This window comes from Squalius cephalus (assembly GCF_949319135.1).
Source record: "Squalius cephalus genome assembly, chromosome: 3".
Taxonomy (NCBI): Eukaryota; Metazoa; Chordata; class Actinopteri; order Cypriniformes; family Leuciscidae; genus Squalius; species Squalius cephalus.
The window spans coordinates 11,491,178-11,504,502 of record NC_137124.1 but is presented as its reverse complement, the minus strand read 5'-3'; the positions used below and the strand labels follow the sequence as shown (position 1 = coordinate 11,504,502).

The 13,325-nt window shown below is 41.6% G+C and overlaps 1 protein-coding gene across 1 annotated transcript; it reads right to left on the bottom strand.

Moving 5' to 3' along the window:
- Positions 1-1,759: 1,759 nt before the first annotated feature.
- cUnh4orf54 (chromosome Un C4orf54 homolog) lies at positions 1,760-6,648 on the bottom strand. The gene is made up of 2 exons (XM_079866663.1): positions 3,608-6,648; positions 1,760-3,469 (listed from the first exon to the last, which is right to left on the bottom strand). Exons 1-2 carry the CDS (start codon positions 6,099-6,101, stop codon positions 1,779-1,781), a joined length of 4,185 nt encoding a protein of 1,394 aa, XP_079722789.1. The 5' UTR covers positions 6,102-6,648; the 3' UTR covers positions 1,760-1,778.
- Between the last annotated feature and the right edge of the window lie 6,677 nt (positions 6,649-13,325).

Sequence of the window (13,325 nt, the reverse complement as noted above, 5' to 3'; positions counted from 1 at the left end):
TTCATGTTTCATGGGTTAAAAGGAATTAAAACTAAAAATGTATTTCTTAAAACTAAATCCACAAAATGATCCCCTGATGGGAACCTCATCTATAAATATTCTAAAAAAGCAAATCTGTAGTGGTAATGGTTGAGCATTGAACCCGCAATACTAAGGTTGTGGGTTTGATATAGCACACAAACTGATAAGACGTTTATACCTTGCTTCCACAGCTTCCAATGGTTATAAATAACTCATAAACAACCAAAAAAAGACACATTTTCTTCATAATCAAAGCCTCAATTTCTTTCAAGATGGTCATGGGGAGGAACTTCTTACATATTAATTGTTATAACTGCTTAAGTTAAGTAATTCAAATTAATCAACATAATGGCAATGATGTGTCTACAGGTCTGATCCAAAACTTATTTAGGGGATATATATATTGTTCTTTAGCTTATGAGAATCTAAAAGGAATCGTTCACCCAAAAATACAGAACTGTCATCATTTACTCACCACCATGTTGTTCCAAACTTGCATGACTCTTTTTTTCTTCTGCAGAACACAAAAGAAGACTTTTTTTTTTTTTAACTCTTGTTTTTCTGTCCATTAAGTTAATGGGGTCCAATGTTGTTTTGACAAAAACAGTTCTTTAAAACAAGGACATTCCTAGCAAAAGCAACGTCATTTTTCATAAAAAAACAAAAACAAAACTAAAGGCTGTTAAAGCTAAATTAGACAGTCTTGTGGCCAGAGAGAAAGTGAAGTGAATCATGAAGTCATCAAGTGCACTTACAAGCCGGAAGTGCAAAAAAGGAAGAAGATCATTTACTTTTAATTTGAATAGTTATTTATTTTATATTTTCTTTCATACAGGTTTCAACAATGTGAGTAAATAATGAAAAAATCTTTTTTGGGTGTACAGTCCCTTAAATGTACCCATATAATTACCATCACTGATGTACAGTATAAACTGTACTTAAATAATTCAAGCAGTTTTTAGACATTATTTATCTAAAATGATGCTCAAGAACTTAAAGGTTTGAAAAGCTATTTTGCATTTTCATCTCAAGCTAAATATGAAAAAAAATATTGAATCTTTTTTGTTTGTTTGTTAATCTATACAAATACTTTCAGAGCTTTTCAAACCTTAAATAACATAATTTCAGGCAGTGTATATAATACTATCTATGGTGTCAGACAGTGTCTGCTTGAATTATTTAAGTATATACTGTAAATCTTAAATATCTAAGTATTATTTCAAAGCAGCTTTACAGTGATAACAGGAAAATAATGGAACAAAGTTTGTTTCTAGAAGAAAATAGCGTCACTATCCAGCAAGTAAGTTCAGTGATGGTTCATTTTTGTTGTAAAAAAGTTTTTAATTTCATTCATTTATATATAGCCGCTCTGGAGAAAACTGTGATGTCATTGTCCAGCTTAGTTCAGTTCTCATATAATGGTGTCAATGCAGGCAGATCAATAATATTGTTGAATATATAATGTCCCCAACTAAGCAAGCCAAAAGCCAATGGCGACAAAGGCGAAAAAGGCGACAGTGGCAAGGAACCAAAACTCCATCAGGAGACAGAATGGAGAAAAAACCCTTGGGACCACCCAGGCTCAGTCGGGGCCGGTTCTCCTCTGGCCAACGAGCGAACAGTGTATGATTAAGATTCAGGCAGCATTACAGGTCTTTTAGGTTTTTAAAGCCCTTACTATTATGAAAAACATTCAATGCATACAAATACGATGAAGAAATAATGAATTTGCACTTACGCTGCAGGTGAGCGGGACTTTACCGATGCTCCACCACGAAGCTCATGGTGGTGCCGTCGAAGGAGGGGGGAGCGATGATCCTCGGCCCTTGCTGGGAGGTGATGCTGATGACAGGCTGCTTGCTGGTGGTGGGAACATGTTGAGCCACATGGGCTGTTTGTGACGACTTCCCCGATGGCATATAGTACGGGCTCTCCATATAAGCTCGTTCCTCCTGCTGTCCCATGTGCGGATGGGATTTATCCCCATCATCTGCTTCGGACTGCATAGAGAGCTGGGACTGAATAGTGCGTGCGGGGATCATCGTGGTTGGCATGTATCCCGGGTAAAACATATAGGTATGGCCATAAGCTCCCGGGCCGAGGGCGAGAGGGGATATCGGGAGTGGGACGGGGGTCATGGGCGGCTGCTGTGGCATGGGGACGTCCACATACTGCCCGGTTTCCGGGTCAAACAGACGCCTGGTGGCCGGTTGCACCGGAGTGTCCACCAAGTAGTAGCTTCCAGTGGTGGGATCCAGCAGCATCTTTCTTTGGGTCGTGTGGAAGTGCTCTGTCGGGACGGGGGAGGGTTGAACTGAAGGAGAGAAGCAAATGAGTTGAGGCTGAGCAGTTTGCATCGTGACAGGGAGGGGTGTGTGGTAAATAGTGGCGGTAGGGGTATCCGGGGGCCGTGTCTCCATGACAAACGCTGTACGTTTTGGTGACGGATGGCTTCTGGTGTCACTGTGAGCCAGGTAAGACGGCGGACTGGCCGTATGGGTTTTACCTCCTCCGTGTGGGATTGTATAAACGGCGGATTTGCCCAGCCCGGCTGCGGACGTGGCGTGAGGCTTCACGGGTATGGTTAGGTAGCTCTCCGAATCTGCTGTGGAAGTGAACTGCAGAGGGGCGAACTCAGTCTCACTTCCGTTCGGCCTCTCCCGCTCCTCTAGCACACGCTTCGGATGAGATATCTTAAAGGAAATGGGTAGTTTTGGAGATTTGGGTGTCAAGGCCTTGAAGCTCAAAGATGCCGGTGATGCAACTTGTGTTTGTGGCGTCTTTGAGGTCACAGGCTTCTTGGTTATATTCTTACATGGCGTTCCTGTGAGCGCCTTAGGGCCGTTTCGCTCTTGAGTGGCCGATGGTGACTTGTCGTCTTTTTTAGGGGGCGTCTCGATTAGGTTTGAGTTTGAATCTCGTCTTTGCAAACTATCCGCAGGAGAATAGCTTTCCAGCTCCTCTACAGAGTGTTTCTCGCCGGAGATGAGCGAGAGCACGTGGCTGTCCGTTATCGGCCGAGGTTCTTTTTTTCTCTTCCACTCATTCTTGTCAAAAACATACAGTTGCTCCATTGTTTTGACTGCAGCTTGCAATTTTTCCAAAGCGGCTTGGTTGGCCATCTTGGGTTCGGTTTTTTTCTCGCTGGCGTCGCTTGGTTTATCCTGCTTTCTTGTGCTCGTCTCAATCTTTAATCCGGTTGGGACCTCTTGTTTTGGCAGCCTGTTGGCAACAGCAACGTGAGGAGAGGACCTGTCAGCCTCAACTATATCCTCTGGAAATCGTCTCTTGGGGGGGTCTATTAAATCTCCAGATTGCTTTACATTGCTATTTGTATTCACAGACTGGCATTTAATCACTATGGGTGAGAGAGAGGCTGAGTTCAGATGAGGACTCTGCTTTAATGTCTTCTGCTCGCCATCAGAAGTCGATTTATTGTCGTTGTTATCTAAAGACACAAAGTGATACGAGCTCTTAACCAATTTACGCACGTCTCTAACCTGGTGAATGGGGGTAGTCTGTAGTTTGCCCTTGTTCTCTCTAATGTCTCTGACTATAAAGTGAGGCACTTTGTCACAGGACTCACCCTTGAAAGCCGTGGCGAGCGCTTGGCATCTGGTGTCCTCAGCTGTCTTACAGCCCAAATTGGGAGTCAGCAGCTTGGCGATATTGAACGGGTCGCTTTTGTTGTCCCGTACACTCCGCAGACTTATTTTGATTTCGGGCGGCTTCGATGTCACCGCGCTGCGCGTCGCGTCTGTCACATAAAGTGTGTTCGAGCGCCACTTTAAAGCTCCGCTTTCTCCTCGATTGCGCGTGGAATAACTCACATTCGGCGGTGGTTTCCTAAGGTCCCTCTCCGAGGACGGAAGCTGAATGCTTGGCACAAATAAATGTGACATTTTAGTGTGCTTGCCGCTCGCCGAATCGACGCAGAAGTTGGTTTCCCCCGGACACTCGCGAAGCGGTTTCCCCTCAAGAGTTTTGACGTTTTTATGTTCCTTTTGAAACTCTAGCTCGCCGTCCCTCCACGATCTGAACGCGCTATTTTGGCTTCGAAGCAGCGTGCTTTTGGATGCTTCGAATGCTCCTTTTTTAGTATCATTCGCCGACTCTAAATTGGTTTCTGATGCACTCGTCAAAGCCTCCTCATTGCGCCCGTCGTCTTTGGCATCGCTTGAATTGCCGTCTACTATGTCGCCCAGATCGTCCACGCTTACGATCGTGAAGTCGGAATCGGCTTCTGAGAATTTCGAGCTTTGCCTTTGCAGCCCTTTGGAATTTTTCTTGGCCGCTTTCTCGTGCTCGTGCATCGCGAAGCACGGAGAGGGCGCGTGGTGCGCCTCGCATATCTCGCCCCTCTCCATTTTGCGCTCTTGCTCGAACTGCATTTTCTTAGAAATGACATTTTTGAGGAGACTCGAAGCGAATACGGCTTTCTTGTGTGTGTCTTCCATGGTTTCACCTGCATTGCAGGATCGCTTGCTTGCCTCGCTCCCTTGAGCGCTTGGCAAGGTGTGTGTAACTTCATCTGTGGAACGTGATCCTCCAGCGCTTTCGTTTACAGACTGGCCGGATTTGACATTGCATCGAAAATTGAGCGTTTCGGTCAGTCTTATGAGGCCACTTTGCCCCTGTGAGAACTTCCCCATGAGCTCAATCTTTTTAGTGGTGGACGATGCGTTTTTGTGGCCGACTAAATTGCCGTTCAGAGCAAATATCTCGACGGGGGGCGCTCGCATGCTGGTCAGCGTCAAGCCTGTTATCCCCTTTCCGTCCCTCTTTTTGGCGAAATGGAATTTGGGTGTGGAGCCCTTATGCGCGACTAAGTTTTGATCTCGCCCCTTGCCATACTTTAGGTCAACAAACGTCGACCAGCTGTTGATTCCCAACCCATGCTCTGAAGCAGAAGACTCACTTGAGGTGCTAAAGTTGATGGCATCGAAATATGGATACGCCAAACTTTTGAACGCCCTGGCAGTGAGATTGCGCACTTCCTTATCGGCGTCATCCAGCTCGCTCACCGCGCTGGACGCACCGCTGGAATACTCGTTCACATCTTTGCTTTTCAATTTGCTGCCAAAGTGCAAGCGCCCCGGCAAAGCAATGAAACACTTTGCGTTATCACACGCTTTGTCGCCCTTTGCATCCACTCCTCTCAAAACATAGCGACCTTTGTCTTTTTCGTGATCTTGGATGTTGCGTAGCTCATTTACAGCGCGGGAAGTGGCTTTGATTGACAGGTGAATCTGCCCGGTTGAATTTTGCTTTTTTGACAGGCCCTCCTCTGAGCTGGCACATTTGTCCGCGTCACAGAGATTGCTTTCAGGCTTACTGCTGACCACTGCTCCGCTCGTATTAGCCTGGTTGCTTTCCACACTTGCTTCTTTCGCCCCCGTCGTTTCATCACTGTCAAAAGAGGCATAATCGACAAACGAGTAGACCTGGAGATCGTCCTCGAGATCCCAGCTTGATCCCGTCTCAAAGTCGTAATCCACATCATGGTCCAACTCCAAAAGCTCTATTTCGTGGGTTGTGATAAAGTGGGACTCGTCTTCGCGCGTGTCGTGATCCGAAAGCACCACAGTGACCTCATCGTCGGATTCACTTTTGCTGCTCAGATAAACTTCACTGTATTGTTCATTGTTATCGTTTCCTATGCTCTGCGTCTCCAAATTGGGGGATTTAGGCTTTTGCTCCGTCTTCTCGATACAGTCCGTTTTATCAGCTTGAGGTGTTTCCGAAGTTGCCGTTTCAAAAGAGCTCGACTTCTCCGCGCATTCCTCCAGTGCGCATTTATTTTGAATAGATTCGTGTATTTTTTCAGTGGGAGGTTCATGCTCTCCCTGTGAATCGCTCATGCCACTAATACTTTTAAGTATTTCCAGTTGACTCGAGTCTCCAGTAAATGTTACTTTCACTGTTTTGGTATCATCCAGTTTCAGTTCCAGCAAGTCGTTCAGATCCACATAATTTGACTCTTCTTGTGCGCGTATCAGGCGCATGTCCCGTTTGGATAGCAAGTTCTTAAACGAATCGGTGTCTTCCCGGTAAATGAGCGTTTTCTCCGAAGCTGCCATAGGCTTTATTGGTGATGAAGTCGTAGTTTTCTTTTAGGAAAGACACCAGTCCCCAGGAATCCCCACTGCACTGCCCGTTGTCCAATCCTAGTGGAGTTGAGGCTCTGCTCTGCCTTCCTCACCCACAGTTGAGAGCGCGGCACTCGAGAACGTCATTCCAGACGCGCGCCAGACGTTCACGCGACCTCCTTTCAGTGAGAGAAACGACACTACTCTCGCCCTGCTATACTTTCTCCTAGAATATGCCATGCATATTCCCGTAATAATGCTATGGGAGGCGTTTACCCGACGACAAACGGAGACTGACTTCCATGACACAGCCTGTTGTGTTGCGCGCTGTCACTTAAAATGCGTATGACTGCAAATTTAGAGCAGATGACGAAATGCGAAATCGGCTATTTTAGAACGAGGATGTTATGTTCAGCGTGTTTTGTTACATACTGCAGACAAGGCTGACTCCCCCCGACACAACATTTGTGCTAAAAATGAATCCTCCTTAAGCTTCTCGCTCAACAATGCGCGCTTTCGACGTGTCACCGCCTTAACCCAACAAAAGAAATATGTCACAGCCATATAATCACTCTCAGTCATGTGATGGAAAGGTTGACGCTCTAAATGGAGTTACAGCATGACGAATATGAGAAGGATTCAGTCAGTGATGAGGCAATGGTGAATGCAGTTGAAGAGAGTGCGCTGCCAAAGTAAATAGTGGAAGAGTTGGTGAAGTGTTGCGTTGTTAGGCTACATTTAGTTATAGTCGTCTCTAACTTCCTATAGGTAAAACAATCTCGTTTTTCCATAATTAGCCTATTCCCTGGAAAGTCTCGTTTTAATGCTTAAAACGTGCGTTTTGGAGCAAGGTCAGCACCACAGCTGTGGACAGCGCCTTTGCAGTAGACAATGCGTCATTTGTTCATTCCTGGGAAGCAGGATGCACTCCTAACGTAAAATTTACTTTTCAGATTTTTTTGACATTTAAATAAACAATAATGTGATGTTTAACATATTTATTCTCTCTGTTTGAACGAACTTGTCAATTAAATAAAGTGAATCAGAATAAAAATGAGTTGCGTATCTGTACATTGCGCACGAGGGGGCGTGGCCTCGCATGAATATTTAATTAAGTAAGCTTGGGCAACGAATAAGGACTTATATGTATTGTAAATAGTTGTTGTTATTATAGGGGTTAGAGGCCAAAAGTGTTTCTGTTTTAGCATGATATGCTGCTTTGTGTAAAATGATGGTGTTTGAATTCACACTGGGAATTTATATCTAACTAATTAAGAACCTATTAGAGTGTAAGAACTTATTTGCATGCATCTTTCACACGTTTACATCTTTAATCTGCGAGTATCTGAGCAAAGGTTTTACAATAAAAGCATTTATTGAGTATTTATAGGCTATATATAATATTTGTATGTCTGTGTAAAACAAAGTCGTGTGCTGCAAACAATACAATTAGTTGAAATAAAAAATAAAAAAATCATTTTATTATTATTTAAACTAATTTTATTTTATTGAACTAAGGTAGGCAAAACAGGAACAGAACACAGTGAAAATGAAAACAAAACTGAGCATAACTGTTAAAATTACCTTAAGCACTGCACATCAAAAAAATTATCATATATATAGGCCTATATATTCTACAAATTTATGTTCCTCCATTTTAAGGATTTTTTTTTGCTTTGTTTGTGCAGCACATACGCCTGCAGGAGACCTGTAAAGACTAGCAAATGTCTTAGACTGGTATATCATGTTGCATTCCTTCAGCAACTGTAGGCTGAATGTGAAGACCACTGTAAAGACAGACTCTGAGATCTGACCCAGTTGACCCAAGAACTGAAGATCCTTCATTACCAATTCAGAACCAGCCGCCAAGATGTGATATTGTATTAAGCAAGATGTTATGAAGGAATATTTGAGTTATTGTTATATATATTTCACACATTCCATACCGTTTTCCATGTTGTGTTTGTTACGTGAGAATAAACGCACACACACACACACATGTGTACACCAGGCTGCCACAAACAGGGTAATTTTAGTGTGCTATTTAAATGGCTCCTGTCTGCTCAAGTGTGTTCAGATACAGTTACATTCAGTGGCCGTATTAATCCACCAGGTGTTAAATCATGTCATCTATAAATCATCAAATGGCAGTTCACACAGTTTAGAGCTGATTAGTTAGACACACCGGAATACAGCTTATATTGGCAGCCAATTTTTCTTGATTAATATAAGTGCACTGTAAGTTATGATTGGAGTGTCTTAATCAAGTGCTTCTTCATGATCCGTCCGGACACTCCTTTAATGTGTTTCTGAAAGCATACAGTACAATGACTTCTTTTAAAGCTGTCAGCTCTTAATGTTGGTATAAGACATCTTGTTTATACCAGCAAGTGACTCAGTTCACAGCAGCAGTGTTAAGGGTTTATCAGGTGCGGTGAGATCCTAGATAAGTATTTCACTGATAACTCTTGAGTGTTTGACCATCTGTACAAAGTCATTCATCATTCACCCGTATAGTCTTGGTCAGAGCAGGGGCTTTCCAGCTCGTCCTGTAAATTGATGTCAATGATATGAGAATTAGTGTTCGAGGTAAGTCAAGCCCTCTCTGGTATGAATTATCATTAGCCTTTCATGCAGCCCTTGTACGAATCTTGTAAGAAAAAATTATACTTTAAAAATGGTTTGTCTGCACACAGTAAAAAACGCTGGGTTGTTTTTTTAACTCAACCGTTGGGTTACGCATATTGGCCAAATGCTTTTAACCCAATGCATTGGGAATACAGTTGTGAAAGTGCTATACCACCCCATAGTTGGGTTACTCGTTGGGTTATTTTTTAACCAAACATTAATAAGTGAGTGGTAACACATGAATAAGTAAATTATTCACTCATTCATTCATATTTTATATATTTAAGATTACTGAATTTGCCCCCCCGAAGAGCGGTTTGGCTGAATTTGACGTGACTATAAAGTAACATTTATTTTAAACATTAAATTATTTGGTTATATTTTATTTTGATGGTCCACTTTAGACATTCTACTGACTATAACTTTGCAACTACATGTCAACTAGCAGTCATTAGAGTATTAGTATTGTAGGGTTAGGTGTTAGGGTTCGGGTTATTAGACTAAATTGACATGTAGTTGCAAATTTGTAGAATGTCTGTTTTGGGAGCGTCAAAATAAAGTGTTGGCAGATATTAAGCAGACGGTCCACTAATACTCCAATGATTGCTAGCTGACAAGTAGTTGCAATGTAACTTATAGTTAGTATAATGTTTAAAGTGGACCATAAAGTGCTACCTATTATTTTGCAAAATATAACTTGCAATCAATCAATAAACAAACAAATAGTATGTTGTTTCTCCATAGGAACCCAAGTCTAATGTTTGTCGTTGGCTACCAAATGATTGGATTTATTAGGAGTGGTCAGCAGTCACCCTAACGACTCAGTTTAAATTTGGCCCATCTATTGCCCCGTCTGTCAGTGGTCCCTTACTCCCTTTCATAACTATGCGAGTTTTACGCAGTCGACTCATGGCACATTAGCCTTCCTGCCAGAATGCAGCGGTTGTCTGGAGAACTATATTAAGTCCGGCTTGCAACTGAGACTTTGTTTGCACAGAAACTCTATTCTATGAGGATCCATATGGAGAAAATGCTTTCTGCCACTGAATGTGTCTGCGATAGTGAAGTCAACGGACTGGTCTAGTCTAGTCTCAAGTGTCACATTTCACAACTTTTTAGTAGCTGAGAGACGGGGCGCCCGCTGTCCGAATATCTGGAGGTCTTTAAAAGCTAATTTACAGCATTAAAGGGTTAACTGGATAACGATCAATCGGTCTAACCTTTCAGCCTCTAGATCTAATGCATAAATCAGGTGTCATATAAATGCGTGGAGCTGCTACACAAACAGCAAGCACTTTTCAAATATATTTAAAGTGTCTATCACATTGTTGTTGCCTGTTAAATCCGTACCATTAAAAAGGACATTGGTGATAATCTTCTTGAAAACGAAAATAGATATGACGTTGAGGAGAGTCTGTTCTGCCTAGGCACGCTAGACCTGTGGATGTTCTTACAGAGAGACGGAAAGATACAGTGAGCTGTCATCAAAACACAACATGATGGCAGGAATGCTTCATCTCTGATTATCAGACGTATTCACACACCGACTCTCACACAAACCTTTCCACATTTTCATTAAGACATTATTTAGTATATTTATTAAGCTTTTTGCCTTGTGGACTTGTCCCAAAAGGTTTTATCTTAGTCCCTGTTTACAGCTGGTATTAAGATGCGTTTTGGACGATCGGATCTCAAGTAGACGAGGGAGACACATTCCCGTTTACACCTGGTGTTTTTATCCGTCTCTTTTGTCCACTTTCAACCACTTCTGTCCTGATTTCTATGAAGAGAGAGTCTATGGGCGGGTAAATGTATGGGCTTTTTCAGATCTAATAGACAAAATGTGACCCTGGACCACAAAACCAGTCACATGGGTCAATTTTTTTGAAACTGAGATTTATACATAATCTGAAAGCTGAGTAAATAAGCTTTCCATTTATGTATAGTTTGTTATATTCATAGTACAATATTTGTCCGAGATACAACTATGTGAAAATCTGGAATCTGAGGGTGCAAAAAAATCGAAACATTGAGAAAATCATCTTTAAAGTTGTCCATTTATGTTCGCGATTGTGCTGCATTCACTCACAAAAATAAATGTTTTATATATTTACGGTAGGAAATTTGCAAAATATTTTCATGGAACATGATCTTAACTTAATATCCTAATGATTTTTGGCATAAAAGAAAAATCGATCATTTTGACCCATACAATGTATTGTTGGCTATTGCCGCAAATATACCGATGCGACTCGTGACTGGTTTTGTGATCCAGGGACACAAATAGGCTCATTCCAGTGAAAGGATATGACAGAAACACATACAGAGAGCATCAGCTTTCATTTCTGCTCTGATAGTGCGTGTTAGAAATCAGGAATAGTGAGAGAACATTAAAACAAGCTCAAAAAGTTTTAGACCCTGTTTACACCTGTATTTAGCGTCGTCCACTTGAGACCCGATCGACCAAAACTCATCTTAATGCCAGGTGTAAACAGGGCCTTTGTGGTCCCAAAAATGTTGGCCAAACGACCACACTTGCACACAGAAACAAAGGCCCATTCACAGCAACTACGATAACTACAACGATAAAGATATAGTTCTAAACATCGTTCTAAATATAAAAGAATAGTAGAGTCCACACCAGAACTATAACAATAATGGCACAGAGAAACAATATAGTTGGAATCACTTTCAGAACGATTTTTCCAGCGGATGAATGATAAAAACATTGACAGCCAATCAGAATCCACCCTGCTTTCAGAGCCCGAGCATTTAGAGTGACAGACGACAAAACTGTAGTGCGCGATTAGAATAAAAAGAAAGATATTGTGCGCTGGTGTGGACGCTAACATAGTTATAGTTATCTTTATGGTTATAGTTCTATGTGTGAACAGGCCTTTACTCATGTGTGCTGCAAATATTGCATCTAATCCACTTCATCTGTGATAAAGTCACTACAGGAAGCAGAAAGTGTCCAATTTCACGTCTCCATTTTCAACTCCTTCCAATCCGGCAGAAGCCTGCGAGATTCTACCTGACAGTCAAAGTAGCATTATGTCACAAAAGTGTGGACTCGGTACGGGGCCGTACACTTCAGGCAGCTCCATAGACCACAATGCAACAAGATTGTGACGTCACAACTTAATTTACTCACAAGTGATCAAGGGCTTAAAGGAACACTCCACTTTTTTTGGAAATAGGCTCATCTTCCAACTCCCCTAGAGTTAAACAGTCGAGTTTTACCGTTTTCGAATCCATTCAGCCAATCTCCGGGTCTGGCGGTAGCACTTTTAGCATAGCTTAGCATAGATCATTGAATCGGATTAGACCGTCCGTTAGCATTGAGAGAGATGCTAACGGTCTAATCAGATTCAATGATCTAAAAGTGCTACCGTTCACCTTAGTCGATGAGGGCAGAGGGGCAGTGGCTCTAGCCACCAGGCCACCCCCCTGTGCACGGCCCTGTGCATATGGTATCATTGCAATATATTTTCTGGCCTTTAGAGATTGTAAGAGATTAATTTAAATCAGTATGTGCCATGGGCTCTAGTCATATAAATAATATAAATGAATACCATATTTTGTGAATGAGCTGCACATTTAGTTACTTAAATCATATTTTTAATTAAAGCAACACTATAGATTAAAGCTGCATGCAGCTTGATCAACTGATAAGATTATATCAGACACGTCCATCAGTGGGCCGATGTTACAGGCAGTGTTCCCATGTTACCACTAGAGGCCAGTCAGTGTAAAGATTTTGTATTCCTTCAAATACCTTGATTGCTTCCCTGTAGTTTACAACTGTAAAGAGATGGTACTGAATGATTGGTATACTTTGGTCATCGATTTTTCCCACAAAATTGTGTATTACAGTAAATTTATTGCAGCAAATGTTCTGAATATTACAAACACTGTCACCGCTAAATTATGAATATCTTTAAATTGTGAATCATGAGCAATTAAACGCTGGAATTTACTTAACTTTTTTTATTTATTTAATGTTTTGTGGCCTTGAGCATGACATTTAACCACAGGTTGCTCTCATTGGATGGATCCTGCCATTAGCACCCTGTAAGTCACATTTGATAATAGCAAGCACTTATATAGCCTATATATAGACAAAAGTTTAGAACACAATTTCTTAATGTTTTCAAAATAATTTGCTTATGCTCACCAAGGCTCAAAGAAATTGAGCTTGATCAAAAATACTGTAAAACAGCAATATTTGGAAATATTATACAGTTCTGTTTTAAGTTTTAACATCATTAATTCAAATGATCCTTGCTAAATAAAATTATTAATGTAAAATTACTAACATATTAGGCAGCACAAATGTTTTCAATAATTATTTTCAACAATTTTAAAATATTAATAATAAGAAGAAATCTTTTTTGAGCACCAGATCAACATATTAGATTGATTGCTGAAGGATAATGTGACACTGAAGACTGGTAGCCTGGGTTTCCCCATGCTGCCTTGAGCGCAGCGCAATTTTATTCACGCTGCTAGGCACGTCTCAAAGAGAAAGTGGTCTGACGTTAGCCAGGCTAGAAGACTGGAGTAATGATGCTGAAAATTTATCAC

What these genes read in the sequence shown, in the direction of transcription:
- cUnh4orf54 (XM_079866663.1), bottom strand. Translation starts at nt 6,101, where the DNA reads ATGGCAGCTTCGGAGAAAACGCTCATTTACCGGGAAGACACCGATTCG. An exon ending in GCTCGCCACGGCTTTCAAGG is followed by an intron (nt 3,470 to 3,607) that starts GTGAGTCCTGTG and finishes TTGTGTCTTTAG; the next exon opens with ATAACAACGACAATAAATCG.